The sequence below is a fragment of the Nicotiana sylvestris genome, chromosome 11 (assembly GCF_000393655.2).
Source record: "Nicotiana sylvestris chromosome 11, ASM39365v2, whole genome shotgun sequence".
NCBI lineage: Eukaryota > Viridiplantae > Streptophyta > Magnoliopsida > Solanales > Solanaceae > Nicotiana > Nicotiana sylvestris.
Window position 1 is genome coordinate 19,717,836 of NC_091067.1, and position 24,615 is coordinate 19,742,450.

General features: G+C 36.3%; 1 protein-coding gene and 2 non-coding genes across 3 annotated transcripts; 2 read left to right on the top strand and 1 right to left on the bottom strand.

Moving 5' to 3' along the window:
• The first annotated feature begins 2,964 nt into the window (after positions 1 to 2,964).
• On the top strand, positions 2,965 to 3,158 carry LOC138882529 (U2 spliceosomal RNA). The gene has a single exon (XR_011404125.1). It is a non-coding gene; the product is annotated as a U2 spliceosomal RNA (small nuclear RNA).
• A 2,069-nt stretch (positions 3,159 to 5,227) lies between these two features.
• On the top strand, positions 5,228 to 5,423 carry LOC138882527 (U2 spliceosomal RNA). Its single transcript, XR_011404123.1, has one exon. It is a non-coding gene; the product is annotated as a U2 spliceosomal RNA (small nuclear RNA).
• Positions 5,424 to 7,032: 1,609 nt separating this feature from the next.
• Positions 7,033 to 24,011, bottom strand: LOC104248520 (calmodulin-binding receptor-like cytoplasmic kinase 3). Its single transcript, XM_009804787.2, has 10 exons — positions 23,879 to 24,011; positions 23,540 to 23,662; positions 13,411 to 13,502; positions 12,304 to 12,520; positions 11,874 to 12,128; positions 10,881 to 11,164; positions 8,539 to 8,704; positions 8,362 to 8,451; positions 7,833 to 8,131; positions 7,033 to 7,394 (listed from the first exon to the last, which is right to left on the bottom strand). Exons 1-10 carry the CDS (start codon positions 24,009 to 24,011, stop codon positions 7,185 to 7,187), a joined length of 1,869 nt encoding a protein of 622 aa, XP_009803089.2. The 3' UTR covers positions 7,033 to 7,184.
• Between the last annotated feature and the right edge of the window lie 604 nt (positions 24,012 to 24,615).

The window sequence follows — 24,615 nt, forward strand, 5'->3', positions numbered from 1 at the left end:
TAGATTGGATATAAGTTTCTTATTATTTTGCCGTGAATTCTAAGCTGTCCTTATGTCGTTACTCTCGATTTACTATTGATATTGATACACCCTCGCAGCATGTACCCCCCTCCCATCTTTACTTGTTTATTTCTGTTTTATTTTCCGATGTATATTATATAAATGCACAGGTGCATTTGGTAGTCTGGTCCTAGCCTCGTCACTACTTCGCCGAGGTTAGGCTAGGCACTTACCAGCACGTGGGGTCGGTTGTGCTGATACTACACTCTGTACTATTTGTAGATCCTGGAGCAGCTCTTGGACATAGTATTTGGGTGGCTACCTTCAGTCCACGCGGAGATCTAAGGTAGACCTGCAGGCGTCCGCAGGCCCTAGCGTCTCCTCTATTCTTTATTTCTTTTTTCGTTTCTTTGATTCGGAAATAGTGTATCTTTATTTTCAGACTTTGTATTTAGCACTCTTAGATCGTCTATGGTACTATGACACTAATTCTGGGTGATTAAGGCTTAAATAGTTGTATTAGATTCATATTTCAGATATTTTACTACATTTCTTCCGCTTAATGAAATTTCTGTTGTTTTTCACATTATTGCTTTATAAATGCTAAAAGGGTATAGAAATAGATAAAGGTAATCTGTTCAATAATTGGCTTGTCTAGCTCACATTAGTAGGCACCATCACGACTCCCGAGGGTGGAAAATCCGGGTCGTGACAGTACGTGTTCCTGGTTCTTTGTAGGATCAATTGATGATGAAGAACCTTCCTCATTTGATGAAGCTAAAGGATTCAAAGAATGGGAGCTTGCTATGGATGATAAAATGGAGGCTCTGATGAAAAATCAAACTTGGAGCCTTGTACCAAAGCCGAAGGATGTACAACCCATTTCTTGTAAATGGGTTTATAAAATCAAAAGAAGAGCAGATGGCAACATAGATAGATATAAATCAAGGCTAGTTTCTTAAAAGTATGGTGAAGATTATGAAGAAACCTTCAGTCCGGTGGCTAAGATGATCTCTGTCCGAGTTGTGCTAGCCTTAGCAGCCTCGCATAATTGGAAGTTATGACACCTTGACGTGAAGAATGCTTTCTTATATGGAGAGCTTGACAAAGATATTTATATGGAGCAACCACCTGGGTATGTCTCTCACTTACATCCTGATCATGTCTGCAAACTTAAGAAGGCCCTTTATGGCCTCAAGCAAGCTACACAAGCATGGTATGGAAAAATTGCTCAGTATCTACATTTTTGTGGCTATGATGCATCACAATCAGATCCTAGCTTATTTGTTAAAAAATAAGGAGACTTGCATATGGTTGTTCTTTTGTACGTGGATGATATGATAATAACAGGAAACAATGAAGATGAAGTTGCTAGGCCTCAAGATGAGCTTTCTATAAGATTTGACATCAAGAAGTTGGGAGAGCTACACCATTTTCTTGGCTTAGAAGTGACAAACATGAACAAAGGGATCTTTGTCACTCAAGAAGGATATGCCAAGAAATTTGTTGACAGGTTTGGATTGAAGAAAAGCAAAACACGTTCTACTCCTCTTGAGATAAGCATAAGGTTAAGGCGGGACGAAGGCTCACTTCTTTCACATCCCAAGCCTTTTCGAGCTCTTGTTGGAAGTCTCTTGTATTTGACTATTACAAGGTCGGACATTGCGTTCTCAGTGAGATATACCAGCAGATTTATGGAAAGTCCAAGAAAGCCTCACTTAGAAGCTGCAAAGAGGATTCTAAAGTATATCAACTCAACATCAAACATGGTCCTGTTCTTCCAGAAGAAGAATAATTTGGTGTTAGGTGGTTATACGGATGTTGATTTTGGTAGTGATTTGGATGACCGAAGATCAACATCGGGCTATATTTTTCTCTGTGGTGAAACAAGTGTTTCTTGGTGTAGCAAAAAGCAAGACTCAGTTTCCTTGTCAACCACGGAGGCGGAGTATAAAGCAGCTACTCTCACTGCTCAAGAATGTGTATGGCTACAAAGACTTGCATCTACCTATATCAAAGCAAATGTGATCTATGGAGATAATCAAAGTGCCATCAAGCTTGCAAACAATCCAGTATTCCATGCAAGAACTATACACATTGAGGTGGAACATCACTTTATTCGGGAAAAGGTTCTTAATGGAACTATCAATACTTTGGAAGTGCGAAGTCAGGAGAATATCGCTGATATCTTTACCAAGTCACTTGCTAAAGCTTCGTTCGAGTTCTTCTATGACAAGCTTGGAGTAGTTTCCAAAAAATTATTTTAAGGGGAATGTGAAAACAATAAAGTTAATTTTTTGGAAAAATATAGAATTCTCTAGAATGTCCTAGTGTAGTCTCCTTGATATTTATCTAGTAGACATATCTAGATGTTCTAGAATGTTGTGGGAAGATAAGACATATCTAGATATTCTAGAGTATTGTTAGAAGATAAGGTTGCTAGAATCTTCTTTGTACATTATCTAGAATCATCCATAGGCCAGTATAAATATGGGGTGTCTTGTTCATTTGTAATCAAGCAAAAAATCAAGAAAGTCTTCTTCAAAACAAACTTCTCCTTTCAAAAATCTCTCTTCTCTTTTCAAGCTTCCTCTTCTTTAGTTGAATCCTCCAATCTTAGTTCATGATCTTGGGCTAGCAGAAGGTCTCTGAATAATACTCTTCTTTTGCTATTCTTTACACTGATGATCTCAAATCATTCTAAATTTCTCAGTTTTACAGTGGAGAAGGCCAATCAATTTGTTGCCAAGAAAGAAAGAGGTTGAAAAGAGAAATTTTTTTTAATATATCTCTTTTTTTTGTTTGTTCAAACTTTTTGTCTCCACTCTCATTTGGCCTATTTAAGTAAGGAATCTTATCTCTTCGTGGATCTATAGAAGCTCTTCTAGTCTCACATCGACTATATAGCAAAGCTCCTATGTACAAAGTTGGATATAAAAGGGTCCAAGCGAAACATAGAAAAGCATACCTTTCTCGGCCTTTTGGCTAAGATCAAGTGTAGTATCTGTTCTTATCAGTTTAATAGCTGATATGTGAGTCATCAACTCACACGATATTAACTAATTTTTTAAGGGGCTTGTCCATCACGATAGCTTGCTATCGGGACCTTCAAGCATCGCCTTGGTGTTGCACTACTACCTTGGTCTGGCGCACCCCACCAATTCTAGTCCTAAATTTCTTCTTTTGCTGGAGTTTTATTTTGGTCTTACGTTTTTACTTATTATGACTCATTAAATCGAAAAATTTAGAAGAAAAAAATTAGGATAATACATTGAAGAAATATGTTGTTTCATTAATACTTAAGAAGATTAATATAATCAATTAAATAATAAGATATTTTACACAATTTTAAAGTTCTTTTAGAGGATTGGCAATTTGCAAGAGCAAGAGCTAAGTTACCCTGCAATATTGAAGTAAGTGACGACTTCGTCCTTTGCGCCACACATAATTGACTCGCGCAAACATAGAAGAAAGAAAGACCGAAGCAAAAACATAGAAAGAAAGCCCGAATGAAAGAAAGCTGACTTGGAGTGCCAAACCATCTTTGTCTTTTACTAGAATGTATGGTTTGTTATAAAAAGGCCAAATACATCGGCGACCCCTAAAAGTTGCCTTCACTTTTCACTTAGACACTCCATCTTAAATCTGTTTTAGTTGAACACTTTAACTAGGTCTTTATTGTGTCATTTAGACACAAAATTTGGAGGCGGCCAAACACAAAGAGTGACAAATAAGACGAGGACACGTGGATTCACTCGTTGTCATCTTCCCCAACTATCACTCATCGCCAGAAAAATCATTTCTAGCCATTTCTTTCCAGCTCAATTCTGGGCCAAATCAAGAAATTCCAAATAATAAAGATTGTTCTCCACCTTCAAATCTAACTTTCCACAAATTTTAGACCATCCCACCATTAAAAGCGTCAGCTCCGACATTCTGCAGAACTCCGGTGAACTTCAATTAGCCGGAAATTGAGTTCCAGCCGCCCAAATTGAACAAAATCAATGCGAAAAAACACAGGTACCCCCTCCCCCCTCCTTCCGTCTTCATCTGCCTACCGTTTTTGGATTTTCAGATCTGAGGAAGGGAGAAATTTATGTCAATTTTTTTTCTTTCTTTTTTGGGTTGAAAATCCCTTCTTTTAGCTAACCGGAGAAGAAAAAATCTGAGTTGAGAAAAAAGGGAAGAAACAAAAAAGGATCTGGCGATTCTAGCAACCACCGGCCATTGCTCATTTTCTTTCCTCCTTCATCTCTATTATTCTATTTCGTTGTTGTTTTAACTGATAAAAAAGCAGAACTGAAAGAAGTGACCGGACATTTAATATTTCGGCGGCTACTATTAAAATCAGCGATATTTATCGCCATTTCTGATGTTCCATCATTGGGGTATCGGAGATTCGTTTGTGTTCTGTCTATTATTGATTTCGTGGTTGATGTGTAAATGTTAAAACCTTGATAACATATTACTGTTGCTTGTCGCCTCTTTGGACCTCGCCGGATTTCTGACTTCTCCTGCGACCTCGTTCGTGTTCTGCTTGCCAAAGAATAGGAGGATAAAGAAAGTAAAAAAAAATGAAAAATAGAAATAATGATCTCTCGCGCTCGGAAAAATAGCGTAATACACGCACTATGCCACATCATCAAATTGTGTTTAAATGACATATTTAAGATATGGTTGAAGTGTTCAAATGAAACGGAGTAATGCTTTAAGGGGCCGCCAATGTATTTGGCCATATAAAAATAAACTTCAATATGACATAAAAAGAAGAGTAATGCTTATATTAAGACACAACAGACTAAATAAGCAACCCGAACTTTCAAAGTATACTACTTTCAAGAAAAAAAGTTTGTTCGTGATTTTTGTAGGTGCATTATATATGTTTAATAACTCTACTATCAAGATACTTGCTTACAAATTGTGTTACTGGTTGGTATTTGCTCCATATAATATACTAAATCATAGCTAAGATAAAATGGATTTATAAAAATTAAATAAATTAACAAATAAAACAATAACTTTATGTTTCTTGATTGCATTAGTTATTTTCACTCATCAATTAAATGCAACTGAAACAATATTATAAAACTAGAAATCTGGAATCTCTAATGTATAGTTAGTTAGTTGAAAGAAGCATAAAAGCTCTTCAAGTCCCACACTGACTGGACAGGAGAGCTCCTATGTAAGGAATGGAATATAAAAGAGCAAGAGCATAAGATTGAAAAGCATACCTTTCTCGGCCTTTTGGCTAAGATCAAGTGTAGTATCTGTTCTTATCAGTTTAATATCTGATATGTGGGTCATCGACTCATATGATATTAACTCAATTTTTTAAGGGGCAAGGTCCATCACGATAGCTTGCTATTGGGGTCTTCAAGCGTCGCTTTGGTGTTGCACTATTGCCTTGGCCTGGCGCATCCCACCAATTTTAGTTCTAAATTTTCCTCGTTACTTTCTTTTGGCTAAGATCAAGTGTAGTATTTGTTCCTATCCGATTTTTATTGCATGACTTATTTCATTCATTTCTCGTCTTACTTTATGTAACTAGAAAAGTAAGGTCGAACTAGAAATCTAGAAATAATAGTATAGAGCACAAAATCAAATATTAAAAAGAAAGGTAATGAGAAGCTATAGATTGTCATTTGGAATAAATTTATATTACTGTGAAATTATCTGCTCTCTGTTACTCAAACTACAAAATAAAAAAATCCCACAAAGGACAAGTAAGGGAGTTGACTTAAACTGGTGTAATCAGTGAACCGGAGGGAGTAATTGCAAACCCAACTATGTAATACTCATTTTAACTGTCAGTTAGCTTTCTTTACGTCCATCAAGAAAATAATGATATAGGGTTTGTTTGGTATAACGGAAAATAATTTTCGTGGAAAATATTTTTTTGGAAAATAAGTAGTAATCTTATTCATTTTTCGGTGTTTGGTATGCAAATTAAGGCAAATGACTTCTCAAGAGTATTCATAAAAAATTTTGATATAATAAACATGAAGCCATAAACTTTCAAACCAACAACCTTCAGAACCAGTGGCGGAGGCAGGATCTCCACGAAGGGGGTTCAAAAAAATTTTTTGTAGCTAGTGGGAATTGAACTCATGACCTTATGTAGATTTTGAACCCCCTTGACCACTAAACTACACTTTTGGATTGTGTTAAGGGGGTTCAAAACTTAATATATAAAGGTAAAAAACAGATTTTGCCTTATATATACAGTGTAATTTTTCAGCGAAGGGGGTTCGGATGAACCCCCTTGCAGAACCCACAAATTTCATAAACTTTCGAACAACTTAACTTTCGAAACCGAGGAATTTCGAACCCGTAAACTTTCAAACACATAAACCTCCGAACTCATAACTTTGGAACTTGTAAAATTTTGAACCTTTAAACCGATAAATAAAAAAAACTAAAACTGAAAAATATATTTAAAAAATATTTTTTTCATGGGGAGGGACGAGGGGTGGGTGGTGAGGTGGGTGGTGCAGAAAAACGAAAAAACAGAAATTTGAAATTACAAAAAGAAAAAGGTAAAAAAAATAATTCTTTTGCGGGATGGGGTGGAGGGGTAGTAGGGTGGATGGTAACGAAAAAACTAAAATTTGAAAAAAAGAAGCCTTTTTTGGAGAGGGGGTGGGGTGGATTGGTGAGGGTGGAGAAGAAGTTTTTGAAAATGTTTTTTCTTTTCTTGATAAGGAAACATTTTCCTACATTTGAAGGAAAATGAATTCATAAGGAAAATATTTTCCTAAACATTTAAGCCAACCAAACATGAAAAAATTGAAAAATATTTTCCTTCGTACCAAACACACCATAGTTTATTAAGTTACGCCTATTAAATACTTTTGAAAATCGAGCAGTATTAAAAAGAGCGATTAATTACTTCTTCAATATTAAGAGTACAATTGAAAACAATTAACAAAAGTTTGATAATTTGTGGAGAAGGGGAGAGAGGCAGGCCTATTATCTACCTGTTAGTCACTCAATATTCTTCGATGAAGATAGACGACTAATGGGATCGACAAATACAAAATACAATATACTTTGAGCACACCAGAGATCAGTGAATCAATATCAAGAAAAGTACCTTAACTGCTCACATATACAAACAATAAGTGGAAGATTATCCTTTCTAGGGAATAAACTTGGTATTAGTCACAACAGTATATTTGCAGTTATTACTGTCTTCTTCCATTCCTCAAATAATCCATTCTAATTGCCCAAAGCTGCTCCCCAACAATCTTCATATCCGGGCGATCTTTTCGTGTAGGTGCTGCACACTGGATAGCCAAACCAAACATTTTCACCAGTATCTCCCCGCTCACGGATTCCTTCATTTGAGGGTCCAACATTTCCAACATGCATCCTTCATTGTATTTCCTAAAAGCCTGCACATACATATTATATTTGTACTCGATAAGTTAATATACGGATTAGTTTCTGTTATTGTTTGAAAAACTACATGTTTTCGTTATCTAAGTACTGGAGAAAGCAACAGACATAGTAAACACAATCAGCACATCTAATAGAAATAACGCTAATCCTGCCGTTAATTAACTTTTAACATAGACGATGGACTTAGAGGTGGAGCCAGAATTCGAAGCTTATGGGATCGGAATTTTAGTTATTGGGTTCTAAATTAATAATGTGTACAAAAATACATGGTTTAGACCAAAGCTACTACGTTCGGCCAAACCCGTAAAAGAAGCTTCAACTGACTTTGGCCGAACCCGTAAAAGAAGCTCTAGCTCCACCCTTACTATTGGTAGAGCCAATAATCCAAGATTTAACCAAATTTAAGAGGAAAAAATGAGTAAAGAGCTTACCCATCTAAGTGTCACCCTCTGATCAGGAGGTCTTTTAAGCTCTACAGGACGACGGCCCGTTAAAACTTCTAATAACAATACCCCAAATGAGTAGACATCACTTTTTGGCGTGAGTTGATATGTTTTCATGTACTCAGGATCAAGGTAACCAACGGTGCCTTTCACTTTGGTTGAAACGTGTGTTTTATCAGAGTCTGAGTCTCCAAGTCGTGCAAATCCAAAATCCGCAACTTTGGCACGCATGCTCTCTGTCAGGAGAATATTTGATGACTTCACATCTCTATGGATAATTTGCTTCTCTGTGGCAAACAAAAATAGGATTGCGTCAAATCCAAATGATCACGGGCAGATCAAAATAGACCAAGGACCAAAACGTTATACATCGCCAAATCTGATCGTAACATTGAATCCTGGTTTACAAGAATGGATTATTGAAACTTGAACCTCAACATAGGAGCTACTGGATAAATTATATGGCTCAGAAACTATATTTAGAGAAGAGAATTACAAGCGCTGGACAGTAGCATACCAGCATATAGATGGAGGTAAGTTAGACCATGAGCAATATCAATTGCAATTTCAAGTCGCTGATTGAAATCTAAGATTTTCCCACGTCCACCTGCCAAAAAAACTCAAAGTTATTGCTCTCCACATTTTTACCATAATGGAAGTTGTGATCAGTGCACCAAGTTTATAAATGGTATACCATCTAGATGTTCTCTTAGTGTACCATTAGGCACATACTCCGTAATGATGAGGCGTTCATTTCCCCTATCAACATAACCAAGAAGCCTAACTAGGTTACGGTGCTCAATTTTTGCCAAAAGCTCAACTTCACTTCTAAATTCATTGCTCAAAGAATCAAAATGCTCCTGCAAAAAATTCAGATATTAGAATGATTTAATTCTTTTCTCATACAGATAAAATCAGATATATATATTATATATATAGAGAGAGAGAGCTAAAAATAAAAGGAACAAGAAAGAAAAGCCAATCTTTCATTCCTACAGAAGGGGTTACACGTCAAAGTTCAAGAAATAAACTACATGAAAAGATAGCTAGAACCCAACCTATCAACCATGAGTAACCCCGACTATAATTTATGTGGTTTTTGTTTGTGGACTTCTTAAATTCACTTGCAAATAATATTTTTGAATTTGGTGTTTATTTGAATTTTTTATTTGGGAAAAAGAAATTTTCTAGTTCAAGTTTGAAAAGCTGTGGTTGGAAGTGTATTTCAAGCGAAGTTCTTCAAATCTAAGATGTCCACCTACAAGTCTTCAATTTCCAAAAATCTTTTTAAAAACTACAACTACTCAGATTTCAGCATCCACAAGCGTTTTTTCAATTTCAACATCAACTTTAATGTCGTCCAAACGGCTCATAATGTCACATTCAGGTTGAATATATACATGTATCAACAGTGCTTCCACTTCCGCCAACAAGGCCACGTCCTCTGCACCCCCAACCCAAACCACTCCAAAAAGAAAAGATTAAAAAAGGGAGAAAATGGAGAGCAAGAGAAGGAAATATTTCTCAAAAAAACCCTTCTAACTCCTCAAATTTTCAACATCTCATTGAGTTAATTCCATAGACAATTGGTTCTTAACATGAGGAAGCAAAGTACACTGTAGAGAAGCAGCCAGCTAACTGCCCCCTTCCCCTCAGTCATTCTTTGCTGCACGGATAAGGTTTTGGTTTGAATGGCCATTTTGGAGAGGTTATAGTAAGTCCCTTTCTCTCTCAAAATTCGATCTCCTTCCCTTGTCCCAAAATCAGAGTTCATGTCTCAGTTCCTAAGTTAACTTGCACGTGTCACAACCTCGTGTCTCTATTGTTCTCCTTTTGCAACTTAGATCTTTCTTCTGAATAAGCTATGTAAATTTGGCCGAACTAACTTTTTCCTTCCTTTCCTCCTCTTTCACACGGAAAGAAAAAATCGAAAAGGGTAAAGAAATTACTACGTTAGTTCAGAATTTCAGAAGCTATGCCTTCTACAATAATATTAGTCCAATCAAAAGATACAATCATAGATAAAAACTAGTGACATAACTTCAAATGTGTGAGTTCTTTGCCTAAAACAGAGTAAGGAAGTCAAATAAGAAAACAGAGAAAGCATAAAAGTCAAACAAGCAAATTATCTTCAGAAAACCTAAATCATGAATTACTTTGTTGTGAAAGAATTATTCTATGACCAACAAGATTCTTCATATTAGAGAAACTATCTTATGTTTGTAATCTAGTAGGTGATAACTAGCACTTAACCTAGTAATTGAGCTTGAAACTAAAATCATGAATTGTTGTCCCACTTCTGATTTCTAAATTGGTAATTATCATCTATAGAGTATTCGTAGAAGGTGCATTATGGTCCAACATTCTGCTTACTTAAGCAACTCTCCTTTCCGTGGAAAAGAGCTGTCTTTATGCCCCCTAGGGTTAACTGAATTGGCAAAGGTTGAGGGACTTGTGGCTTAGGTTGGCGCAAACTACCTTTGGTATTTAAGTGGAGAAGGGTGCGACGGGTTTGGGGTTTGGGGGGGGGGGGGCATCATCCCCGAGTTATGAAGGTTGTGGTTGGCCCGAAAGGGTTGGCTCTGGATGGATTTCTCGGTCATCAAGAGAAAAAAAAGAGCTGTCTTTTTACTTCCTTAAACGCATGTGTTGGTATTCGAATTTCTTCATCATTGTTTTATTTATAATTGCGCAGTTTCAAATGACTAGACAAGAAAACACCCTCATAATTTATGAAGGTAAATTGCAGAAAGGAAACGAATATGAGGGTTTCCTGATTGGGCAGTGCATATGCTGAGAGGCTTTCACTTAACTTAAAAATGCAAGTAAATTCTATTAACTCATTCCCTTAAATTGTAGAAATCAGTGGAAGGGAAGTACGAAATTTATTTTGCCTTTTCATGCTGTATCAGTTAATGCAACTTCGACGTTTAGTGAATAGCTTCCTTTTTCACGGTTTTTATGATAAATCATCAAATTATCGTGACATATACAAGATTTGCAGATTCAAGATCAGTTGACTAAATGGTATCTTACCTTCTTCGCACGTTTAATGGCAACTACTTGACCATCCGGTAGTTGAGCTTTGTATACCGTTCCAAACCCTCCCTCTCCAATTTTTTGGGACGGAGAGAAATTTTGGGTAGCTCTGAGAGCCTGATTCACGTTGAGGTGAATGGAGCCAATTCGATTGAGTTTTGGAGACATGCTAAATCTAGAGGGACTAGGCGGCACTCGAAGTGGACTAGCTGGCACTCGTAGCGGACTGCCGGGTGCCTTTTCAGGAACAAAATTCATCTCCATGGAGGAACCAGAGTCCACTGCAAAGGCAATGCAATATCTTTATAAACAACCACCAAAACCAGCAAAGCAGCAACTATGGGGATTCAAAATATTAAAAAAATAAATAGATGAAAAAAAAGGGGATTCAACATATACCATATATACATAAAAGATAATTTTGACCTAGTATAAATAATGTAATTTTCCGGCAAGGGGGTTCAAATGAACCCCTTTCCGCCTCCCTAGCTCTGCCTCTATCACGGCTCCAGCAACAACAACAATATACCCAGTATAATCTCATAAGTGAGGTCTGGGGAGGGTAGATGTAGGCATATCTTACCCCTACCTGGTGATGTAGAGAGATTGTTTCCGATAGAGCCTTGGCTCAAGAAAAGGTGAAAAACGAAGAAAGGGGAGAAGAAGATAAAAAACGAAAAGGAAAAAGGGGAGAAAAGGAGAAGCCGAAAAAGGAAAAGTAGCATCAAATAGTAACAACAGGGAAAGAAGATAAACGAAGTGAACGAAACAACAAGCAAATAATAGAGATCGAAGAATATGAAAATACAGGAGCGCTACTAATACTACTGGGAACAGGGCTCTAGCAGAGATTCCAAAATTGATCATAAGTAGATAGAAAAAATTCATGTCATTGGAAATTTTTATTAGTACCTTAAATTTATCTTCAGAAGAATGAAAACAGCTATAAACTGAAAACGAAATTATTGAACATTGAAAAGGTTAACTCACTTGAATTAGGATCCTTTACAAGAGCAGATTGATCCGTTTCCTTCTTCCTCGCACGAAAACAAGGGCAAATTAAGCCGCAGCAAAGAATAAAAAATACTGGTACCGCCATGACCAACTTTTGGGGGGTTACTGAAAAATTATCAGCACGTTTTTCCTTAGGCTTCCGTGCTGCTGTATCATCAAAATTGTGTTCACTGGATCCTTGTCTGACCACCTTTTGTAGAAATTTTCTTCCCGACTTGAAATGCAACTCATCTGCAACATGGTTTGGACTCTACTATATCACTATAGAAAATTATAAACCGCGATATCCAATAGAAGCAATTAGGAAAAATACACAGAAATTAAATGGTTTCTAATGAAGAACATCTCAGAAGGATTTGTTGGAAAGACATTTGAAAACAATATTGTAGCATATACGAGTGCATACCAATCGATAAGTCCAATCCACAATATTGAAACCCAAAATTTTGGATAAAGCAATGTTTTGCACGATCAAATTTGAGGGTGCCGCAGAATAAAAGTTTGTCTACTAATATGCCGTTGACATAAAATACTTGGCGATTCAGTTCATCTGAATAGTCAACATGGTAAATTCCACAAGCTTCTTTATGTCCCAACAGTGGAGAAGCAGAAATTAGATGGAACTGCACCAGCAATAGTATACACAGCACAAGTACAGCCATTTTCAGTAAAAAATGATATAATCACCCCACTTCAAAAAAACAAAATATAAGGGATCCATTGCAAATTCTTTAGCAACCACAAGCAACAATACAGAAGCCTTTCCTCTACCAGGTCAAGTCAAGGAGTCCAGTCCCTTTTGGCAGTAGATAAGAAACAAGTTTCAGCATTCAGATGAGCATTGATCAGGCAGGATCAATCTCCGCAATCAACGTGGCGAAAGTCAACTTCTTTTTTCCAGTTCCGATTGGACCAAAGTGGAAACTACCTCAACAAGCTACTAATAGTCCAGATTCTTTCAAACTTAAGCTAAAATACTGGAAATCCAGATTCAATAATCAACTCACTTCAAATTTCCAACAATAATCCAGCTGTGTCATATAGAAATTGAAAGCCTTAGACCTCAAAAACCAAGACTTTCCAAAGTTTCAGATTGGAATCTCTATTTCTCTTTGTATTACCAAATCAAGAAATGAAACTGAAATAAGACAGCTAACTCCAAGAGATAATTCTTCTTCTACACAGATAGCACAGAAGAAGATTCAATCACATACCCAATTCACCAATCACGTAAACAAGACAAACCAGATCAATAAAACCTCAAAAACCCAAATACCCAATTCACACAAAGCTGAAATCTTTACAATATGGGCATTAAAACTTTGTCTTACCCTCTTCACCAAACAACCCAAATAGACAAATCAGATCAAGAAACCCTCAAAAACCTAAACACCCTCCAGTTTTTTTCACAAAAATGGTAAGTAATTAACTTTGTCCACCCACTTAACCAAACAACCAAATTAAATAAACACTGATTAATTAGTCTGCAGTTGAAGTACTAAGAGAAACAAACCTGAAATAAAGGCGGCTGAGGTACTTGTGGAAATATAGAGAAGTACGAAATGATTAGATTTTTTTTAGTAGTAGTAGTAATTTTGTTCCAAAAGAAACATCAAAGAAAAGACCAATATTTGAGAAGGTGGGGGCTAGTGAGGTAAAAAATGGGCTGTCAGTACGTAATATATGAAGTCAATGCATGCGTATGCATTCAGACGGCTAATTGCTGGGAATTGTTGACCGTTTGAGACGCTCTCTTCTTGGATTTGTTATTGTCCCTTTCTTTCTTTACGTTACCTCTAAATACAAGTTTACCCAAACTTGTAGCCCAAGTTTCTAAAATCAGTTTGTCTTGAGAAGTATTTTTAAATCAAAAATATTTTTTTAAATATTTTTGTGGTGAAAATTAGTTTGTGTTTGGCTAATTAATTTGAAAATCACTTTTAAGCACTAATTAGTATTTGGTCAAACTTTTGAAAACTGCTTCTAAGTGTATTTTTCTTAAAAGTGCTCCTTAGAAAAGTGTTTTTGCAGAGAAGCTACTTTTTTCTAGTTCTGTTTCTCCTCAAAAACACTTTTTTGTCTTCCAAAAGCTTGGCCAAACACCTCAATTTTTGGCCAAAAGTGCTTTTGGCCACAAAAAAAAACACTTTTGGCCCAAATAGATTTGGCGGTCTCGTGCACAAGGTATCTGTATTCTCCTCTCTCTTTTTTCAAAAGAGTGCGACATAGACAGTATACCCTAATGCAAACATTAGTGGTTGCTTCCACTAATGCATATTATATATATCGATAGATGTAATAACTTTCTTACACTAACAGTGTAATTTATATATTACCTACTACTCTCTGCGTTTCAAATTAGAAAGTTATTTTCCTTTTTAGTCTGTTCCAAAATAATTGACACATTTCTAGATTTGAAAATAATTCAACTTTAAACTCTTCTTTTTACTCATTTTACCCTTCATGAGAAGCTTTTATAACCACAAAATGTCATGGACCCACAAAGTTTTTACCACTTAAGTGGCATGACCCAAAATCCAACTAGTCGTGATGGCACCTAACCCAACCCGTTAGGTAAGCCAATTAACAACTGTTCGATTTAATAAGACTTATTAAGAGCAGAAATGATAATACAACTATTTAATACAAGAATTTTTCCAAGGACTGGTAGTACAAATCATGAGCTTCTAAGATTAGAATTTATAATGTTGGTGTGAAATAAAAATACATCATTTGTCCGAATAATACATAAACAGATTAATAATTCTAAAGCTACCAAGAACAAGAGGCAGTTGTGACTGGAATGCAGGTACGACTTCCGATCCAGCTCCCGCTGTACGCAGTAGCATCAGTATCTAGCATCTGCACGCAAGGTGTAGAAGTATAATATGAGTACAACCGACCCTATGTACTCACTAAGCAACAAACATAACCTTAGGTTGAAAGTAGTGACGAGCTGGAACAAAGATCGAGTCTGACACCAATAGCCAACAACAGTTCATAACAATATAGTGCAAGTAATATAAGAAGTATTTCAGAAATATAATGCTCAGCCCCTTCATAGTTCTAGAAAATAGGCATGCTTTTCAGGTATCTTAATGAAAACCCAAATATTTTACGAAATTGCCAAAAAAATGAGTAAGCTTGAAAACTGTGATTTTCCCAAAAATCCTTTTAACAATAAATAGGATGTTTCATTTTCAGATATCGTGAGTAAAGTACATCTCTATGCCTACATGTCAAGATACAGGAAAAATCATGAATGTCACCAAAACCGGGTAGCAGAATAAAATGCATCTCTAAGCATGTACCTCAAGTACGCATGTCAAATGCAATGTATCTCAATGATGAACTCGTGTACTCACACTCTCAGAGTACTCAATCTTACTGTCTTCTCAGCACACTCAGTCTCTAAGCATTATACAATATCTGTTGCAGCGTACACCGATCTACATATAGACATAAGGTCCGTTGCGGTGTGCAACCCGATCCACATATATATATAGCCATAAGGCTCGTTGCGACGTGCAACCCGATCCACATATATATAGCCATAAGGCTCGTTGCGGCGTGCAACCCGATCCACATGTATATATATAATCAACTGCATTCACTGAGGGGGTGCAGACTCCGAAAGGCCTCTTTCAGCCCAAATGCTATCATAAATCAGTAAAACCCGATGCGACGTACAGTTCGATCTCATAGATGTCACCCATAATCAGGCCCTCGGCCTCACTCAGTCATCAATCTCTCTAGTCTCTCTCTTACGGGGCTCACAATATTATGAAACTAGCCTGAAAATAATAATATGATGTATCAATAAATAACAACAGAGACTGAAGTATGGTATGTAATGAATGAATATGATTTAGTACAAATTTTTAATGAAATCAATAAGTCAACAACAACAAATGACCATTATGGGTCCCAACCGTATCAGCATATAGCCTAAACATGATCTCTAGCATGATTGACAGCTTAATTACTTTAGTACGTAGAGATTTCATGGTTACAGATAAGATCAGGTAACTACACAATACCACGAAATAACAGAGTCATAACTTACACGGTACACGCTCACACACTCGTCACCTAGCATATGTGTTACCTCAATACCAAACACATAATACGCAATTCGGGATTTAATACTCTCAGCACCAAGTTTAGTAGTGTTACTTACCTCGAACGAGCTAATTCTGATATCGAGCAAGCCAAGCGATACTCCAAAAATGCCACCACGTGCATACCGACATCCGAATGGCTCAAAATTAGCCAAAAGCAACTCAAATACTTCAAATAATACCAAAGGAAACAAACCTAATCGATAAAGTTTAAATCTTTAATCAAAAGCCCAAAATCGGCCAAAAAGTCAAAATCGGAGCCCGCGCCTCGAAACCCAACAAAACTTACAAAATCCGATAACTCATTTAATTATGAGTCCAACCGTACTAGTTTCACTGAAATCCGACTCTGAATCGATGTTCAAAACTCAAAAACTCACTTTATGAAACTTTAAGCTAAAACCCTCAATTTCTCTTTTGGAACCCTCAATCAAAATGCCGAAAATAAAGATAGATTCACGATATAAAATAAAAAATGAATAGAGAACACTTACCCCAGTTTACATGGTGAAAATTATTTCAAGAATCGCCTCAATCCGAGCTTCATTGGCTCCAAAAATATAAAAATGACTGAAACCCCGATACCTTACGCGAACGCGGTATAAGCCACGCATTCGCGAAGCACAAACTCACATTGCCACACTTTACAATACGTATTCGCGACAAAACCCTTGCAAACACGATGAAGCACACTACCAGAATTCCGCGATCACGGACAACTCATTACGAACGCGATGAAGCACCCATATAGATTGACCAACCCTCGCTCAATACTACGCGAACACATATCCATGGACGTGGACGCGAAGATTAAAATCTTCAACCCATTGCGAACGTGACCTTAGAAGCACGAATACGAAGAACAAATAGCTCCACCGACCAAAACACCTTTCGCAATCACGGCCAGATCTTCGCGATCGCGAACAACGCTAGAAGCAACTGGTAACAGCAGAAAACCAGCAACCAAAATAAGAATGAGAAATGGTTCGAACCTCGTTTGAAACTCACCCGAGCCACTCGGAACCCCGACCAAGTATACCAACAAGTCTCATAATATAATACAGACCTACCCGAGGCCTCAAATCACGCATAACAACATCAAAATTACGAATTGCACCTCAAATCGAACTTAATGAACTTTGAATTTTTCAACTTCCATAACTCGTGCCGAAACATAGTAAATCGACCCGGAACTACAATTCTATTCCAATTCCCGAAACTACAATCCATATCTGATATCTTCAAAGCCGATTCTCTGTCAACTTATGAACTTTCCAAACCTTCAAGCTTCTAACTTTCGCCAATTAGTGCCGATTTCTTCTAGGAACATCCAAATGCAAATTCGGGCACGAATCCAAAATCATCATCCGGACCTAATGGAACCATCAAAATTTCAATCCGAAGTCAAACATTAAAAAGTCAAACTTGGTCAACTCTTCCAATTTAAAGCTTCCTAGTTGAGAATTATTCTTCCAAATTAATTCCGAATAACCCAAAAACCGAAACCGATAATTCACACAAGTTATGATACATCATACAGTGTTACACATGCCCGTGAACTACCGAGCGAAGTGCAAATGCTCAAAATAACTGGTTGGGTCGTTGCATTAAGCTTTTAAAATCACAAGTTTCAGAAGTCTTCTTTTTTTCTTAAACTCCGCGCCGAGTCAAACTAGCTCATCTAATTAAAACGGAAGGAGTAAGTATTTTGGTTATAAATTAGTTGTATTAAATAAAGTTACATATAACTAAATTTTAAGTGACTTAATTGTATTTTGTTTTACGCCATCAATATGTAGAATCTGAATCTTTTTTTATTTGGTTTAAGGCAGAGATTGATCCAAGAATTTAGGTTAATCTATTTAGGGATCATTTTTGGTTCTGATATTTGAGCAATTAATATCAGTATAAAGATCTGAATCTAATAATATAATGTTTAATTTTCTTGAAATGAATTATGTCCTTTTGTCTCTCTTTTTGAAGATTTGATTTAAGCTAAAATTGATCAAAAAACTTAGGGGGAAGCGTATATATACACAATTTTTGAGTCACCGTTGAAGTCATAACCGTAGTATATAAATAATTACAAGTTTATCATTTACGGAATAACATCAATATAGGAGTCTGAAATTGTAAAAATTTGATCTGAAGTTGGAAGGTGGATTGAAGTTCATACAGTTTTCATAAACTTCAGGCACATATAGCTGAAGTTCAGACATTTTTGAATGAACTTCGGACATAATATGGAATAAAGAAGAAAGAGAAGAAGAAGAAAGAAGCAAAGAATGTCTAAGGTTTTCATAAATTAAGTACGAGTTAAAAGTTTTAGAAAAATGGGTGCAAATTAATTGGAGGAGGCCAAATAAGTTGCCCTAGAATTTTTCACAAAAATTTGGGTCAATGTATTTTGAGTACTCATTACTCCTTGTGACGATTGAATCATGCAATTACTTTCAATCGCAATTAGTTGGAAGTTGCTATAATTCATGTTAGACTCGCTTTACATACACGACAATCTACTACTTTATTTAAATTAAATTGATAGAGTTATTAAGTTTGAGAGTATATATTTATAATTCGGAAAAGGGCCAAATATACATTTGGCCTATCAGAAAAGGTTTAAATATACCCCTCGTTATATTTTGAGTCCAAATATAGCCTTATCGTTATACTTTGAGTCCAAATATATCTCTATCATTATACTATGGCAGAATAGCCTAAATGTCACTTGTACTTCCCCCACTTTGTCATGTCGGTCCCCAAACTTAGATATTTTCCAATTGAACACTTGTACTCATTCAAAACGTGAATAATAAACGCTTATCCAAGGTGGCTTATCCTATGTGTCATATGTGGCTTCAGTGCATGATTCACACGCCTGTAAGGGGTGTGAAGACAGTAAAAAAAGCCCTAACGGTAATAATTTAGCCTATTTAACAGTCATCTTCTTCTTTCTACCTTATTCTCTATTGTTGAACATTATAGAAGGTAAATTTAGCAAATCTGATGCCTTCTTCTTTCTTTGTTAGCTTCAACAGTGAAAAATTGAATTTTATTTTCATGTGATTCTTCGTTGCCCATCAATTTTTGCAATCTCCTTTTGTTTTGAAAGTCGCTTTTCTTCTGCTTCTCTTGCAACAAACACGCTATTGCCGCCTCTTCTCCTTCAACAATGAGGAAGGAACCTTTGTGTTATTGTGGAGTTGCTGCAGATCTTAAAATGTCACGAACACCCACCAATCCTGGAAGGACGTTCCTGGGCTTCCGAAGATATGAGATTGGTGAAGGTTGTGGCTTTTTCAGATGGGTTGATCATGCGATTGAGGAAGAACACTATAAGACTTATTGCGGCTCTTGTTAAGAAGAGTGATCGATGCCATTGTCAAAGAAGACAAGGAAGGTCGAAGTTCAGAGTTGCTGCTATTATAATTGTGGTTGTAGTTGTTCTAATGTTAGCTATTATGTTATTTGTTTAGGATTAATAGTGCGCTTTCTTATTTCCTGGGTTTAGGCTACATATTTTGTGTTGATGAAAAAATTTGTTCATGGAATATATTGACAAAGGCTCTATTACAACAACAAGTACTAATATAATGGCCTGTGTTATATATAGGCAGTTAATAAAACATCCAAAATAAGGGAGTTGGTTTACAAGATATTACCAATGATAGCAATCAACAAAAACATACATAATGAAGTAGCTTTACAAAATATATATATATATATATATATATATATATATATATATATATATATATATATATATATATATATATATATATATATATATATATATATATATATATATATATATATATATATATATATATATATATATATATATATATATATATATATATATATATATATATATATATATATATATATATATATATATATATATATATATATATATATATATATATATATATATATATATATATATATATATATATTCGGCCCTTCCACTTTAGTCTAGGTGGTTTGAACCTAAGTTCAATATTGGTAGGAGCAGAACTTATTGTAGACGTGTGATTTTTGACCCTCCCCAAAATTTTTATATTTTTAGCATAAAATATTTAGTTTAGGTCTAATATAGTTATTTCAACTAATTTTGACTCTTTTACTTTATTTCATCACAAAATAAAAAATTACAAAAAAAAGATATATAAATTTTAGTTTATGTATTTCTCATAAATTTAAAAAATACAAAAATAGTACCTTATTTTTTTATCTTTATATAGTTACGAAAATTACAAAAAAATAGTTTCATTAATGTTTTGTAGCCATTTTAATCTTGAAAAATACCCAAAAATAGTTTTGTTTTAATTGTCAGTCTCACTTTAATAATTATTTTACTTACGTAGGATTAATTAAATAAGATCGTGTTTTTATTCTCGGTTGCGGGGAAAAAATAACATTTGAGTTCAAATGACCCATTTTTAGGCCCAAAATTCGGACCTAGCCCATAACAACCCAAGCCCAATACCCCTACCCAAGCCCACTACCCTAAAACCTAGACCTAATACTATAAATAGACACTTAGGGTGTGTTTGGTATAACGGAAAATATTTTCCAAGAAAATGTTTTCTTGGAAAACAAGTAGTAATCTTATTCATTTTCCGGTGTTTAGTACGCAAGTTAAGGAAAATGACTTCTCAAGAGTATTCATCAATAATTTAGATATAATAAACATGAAGCCATAAACTTTCAAACCAACAACCTTCAGGACCCACAAATTTCATAAACTTTCGAACCGCTAAACTTTCAAAACCGCGGAATTTCGAACCCGTAAACTTTATAATTTCTAAACCCGCAACCTTCCAAACACATAAACCTCCGAACTCATAATTTTGGAACTTGTAAAATTTTGAGCCTTTAAACCGATAAATAATAAAATTAAAACTGAAAAATATATTTAATTTTTTTTCGAGGGGGGGTTAGTGGTGGGGGTGGGGCTGGGGAAGATGAAAAACTAAAACTGAAAATATTAAAAAAAAAAAATGTTCCGGGAAGGGGGGTGCAGAAAAATGAAAAAAACAGAAATTTGAAATTGCAAAAAAAAAAATTAAGGTAATTTTTTTTTTTTTGTGTGGTCTGCAGGGGGATGGAGGGGTAGTAGGGTGGGTGGTAACGGAAAAACTAAAATTTGAAAAAAAAAACTTTTTTTTGGAGGGGGTGGGGTGGGTTGGTGAGGGTGGGAAAGGTTGAGAAGGAGCTTTGGAAAATGTTTTCCCTTCTTTCGATAAGGAAAACATTTTCCTCCAATTGGAGGAAAATGAATTGATAAGGAAAATGTTTTCCAAAACATTTAAGCCAACCAAACATGCGAACCAAACACGCCCTTAAGGTCTTCAGCCGTAGGGACCAAAAAATGTGAGGAATTTGGACACATTTTTGAAGACTACTTCTTCATCTTCCTAAAATCAAACCCTAAAGAAAAACCCTAGAATCCAAAAAGAAAACCGCCCGCCCCCATCTCCTCATCTCCACCAGTAACGACATGAACCAGCCCAAACGACCACCATCTCGCTCACCAAAACAGCCCCCATCGTTCGTCGTCGTCATGTCCAAACAACAACCAGCATCTCCATAGCCAACTAGCCACACAAAACGACCATCTTCTTCAGTCGACCACTAGCGTCCATCGTCAAACGACCACCCCCGGAAACTCAGCTGTTGTCTCGTCGTTCGACAGTAGCAACCAGTGACCCCAGCAAACGCAGCTGCTGTCTCGCCGTTCTTCAGCTCAACCAGTCGCCCAGCCCGCTTTCTCACACCCAGCAGCGAACCAGCAACACTATACCAGGCGACCACCTAGTCGCCACCCTCACGTCCAAACGACCACCTGCAATGTCAATCCATGAACGACCCTCCCTCATCACCATAACTGACCAGAAAACACACACACACACACACACGCTGAAACCCAACTGAAAACGTTCAAAAATCGCCCAGAAGTTCTGTCCGGGGTGAGGTCCGTTCGAGTTCGTCGTTGGTCAGTCGTTGTTCGTGGTTCCGGTCTGGTTCGAGTTCCCGTTGCAGCCACAATTTCGGTTTTGCTCGTGTAACAGTTGAACACTTTGAGAAATCAAAACACCTACTTCAGGTGCATTCTCACCCCTGTTATTTCCTTTTCTAGAGTTTTCTCATGTCTTGTCTAAATTTGTTTGCATACTATGTTTTAATCGTTGTTCACAACTGATTTTGATTTTCCCTTTTTAGATCCAGTAGACTAAAAGAGGAATTAGAACAATAAGAAATCTTTAATGTTTCTCCTTATAGTTTTGACTTGTCAATTGTAGTATTCTGTTATGATATTTAGATATGTATTTGTTTAGTTTTGTTGAATGGTATCTATGTCTATTTAATGGATTGTTTAATTCTATGTTTTGTTGTCCGTCGTTTGTGTTCATCATCGTGGTATGCCTCTTTGTAGGTTAAGTAATGTAGAAGAACGCCTTGAACTCTCGTAGTTGCTTTATGTACGTAGTTAAATCATCATTGTGATTATTGGTATAGTTCCCGTGACATGGTTACGATGCCTAAAATTTCGGGGGTGCATTTCATGTAACCCGACTATAACGACTTTGGAATAATAAAATCCTTTAGAAATCAAAGTGTGCCATTGTTTGAATTTTCCATGGCCCATCGCAAAGTAGAAAATCGTAGTTGCCTTAAGTTTGCCCTTTTAATTAATAAAAATGAGACGAGCCTCGCCAAATAAAATGCACAAACTGTGGGACCCTCATAAATGTATATATTAAAAATACTTAGACTTCGGGATGGGCCGTTTAGCGAATTGCACGGTCTTCCCCAAAATAATAACACGTTAGACTCTTTAGGCGTGTATTTTAATAACATTACCTCCCAAAACTCGGGTGTACATTTATGTGACCCAAATCCAAATCTCAACGGAGTCGAGATGTGTCAACAACCACGGGTGTATTGATGTGACGTGGTTCGAGATACGTTTTCACGATGTTGCAATTCTCGTTAAAAATAATAATAATAAAGCGGTTAAAAGTTAAAATTTGCACATAGGTTCATCAATGTAATAAAATCAGATAAATAAGCTAAATACGACAGTTGAACGATCATGCTAGAACCACGGAACTCGGGAATGCCTAATACCTTCTCCCGGGTTAACAGAATTTCTTACTCGGATTTCTGATTCGCGGACTGTTAAACAGAGTCATTCTTTTTCTCGATTTGGGATTCTAAATCGGTGACTTAGGACACCATAAATATTCCAAGTGGCGACTATGATTCTCAATAATAAATCCCGTTTCGATTGTCCTTTAATTGGAAAAACTCCCTTTACGCCCCTCCCCACGGGCGCAGGTAAAAAGGAGGTGTGACACTTATGAGTGTAGAAGGATTGTGTACCACTCTGTCAGTTGTTCCAGATTACACAAAAATAAAAGGTTGTGAGTGAGGGATTATGTAGTAAACCATTTTGTAATTGAGTTGAAATATTTATCCTCTGTATAATAGTGCCACTTGAATCAAATAACACACCATATCCTGCTGTCTTTGGTCTCTTAGACCCTGCATTTGCACCACCTCTTCTAGGATCATTGGTCTTTCTTTTTGGACCTCCTGCAACATTAGTTGATTGCTCATTGATCATGCTTGAGACATCTGATAAACCAAGACCATGTATCTTTTGATTCCTTTTCAACTACTGCCCAAGCCACAGGGAACATTTGATTATTTCCATCTTTGAAAATGTAGGAAAGCAGTTCACCTTTACATGTCCCCTTTAGGAATGCACCATCAAAGCCAATTATGTTTCTGCACCCTTCTAACCATCTTAATGCTTCAAGACAGACATAAATGCCCATAAACACTTCTTGCCAGGAATTGAATCCTTAGATGTCCTTATCACTATAGTAGTGCCAGGATTAGTAGACTTTAACATTTCTGCATAATCATGAAGCCTAGCAAATTTTTTCTTGTAATCACCCATATTCTCCTTCATAACTATCATTTTTGCTCTTCTACAGGAAGTTTTACTCATATACAAGCCATATGATTGCCTAAGTAAGGCTTGAATCTGACTTAATTTGAGGCTCACTAATTATTCTGTCTTTGAATTTTTTTACAATCCATAGTGGGTTACACATCTTGTTCCTTGTTTTCTTGTAGCATTTATGGACAGGGTAATATGTAATCACCCTAAAGTTACTAGTGCTGCCTTCTATGCTACCAAGGATATGCCAAGGACAACCATTCTTTGTGCACTTTGCCCTAACCCTTTCCTTCTCATTAGATTTCAACTTAAGGTTGACACCTTTTTGAATAGAATATGTCTGCAATGCCTTGCTAAACTGTACAACATTCTCAAATATCATATACAGTTCAAACAATATTTTTTTGCAAGTTGTATCAAAATACACCTTCTTACTTGGATTCCTAGCTGGTGCATCCCTTACTTCATCAGGGCCAACAAGTTCTTTTTCATCATCACTACACTCACTACCTGGATCTGAGCTATCAAAATATTGGTCATCCCTTCTGTCGCACCTCCTTTTCCGCGCCCGCGAGGGTGCGTAGGGAGTTTTCTCCAATTGAAGGACAGTCGAAACGGGATT

Coding starts and splice junctions, on each gene's coding strand:
- LOC104248520 (XM_009804787.2), bottom strand. CDS start 24,011: ATGATAGTTATGAAGGAGAATATGGGTGATTACAAGAAAAAATTTGCT. Junction 12,129..12,303: donor TGGATTGGACTTATCGATTG/GTATGCACTCGT, acceptor ACCATGTTGCAG/ATGAGTTGCATTTCAAGTCG. Junction 8,452..8,538: donor ACTAAGAGAACATCTAGATG/GTATACCATTTA, acceptor TTTTTTTGGCAG/GTGGACGTGGGAAAATCTTA.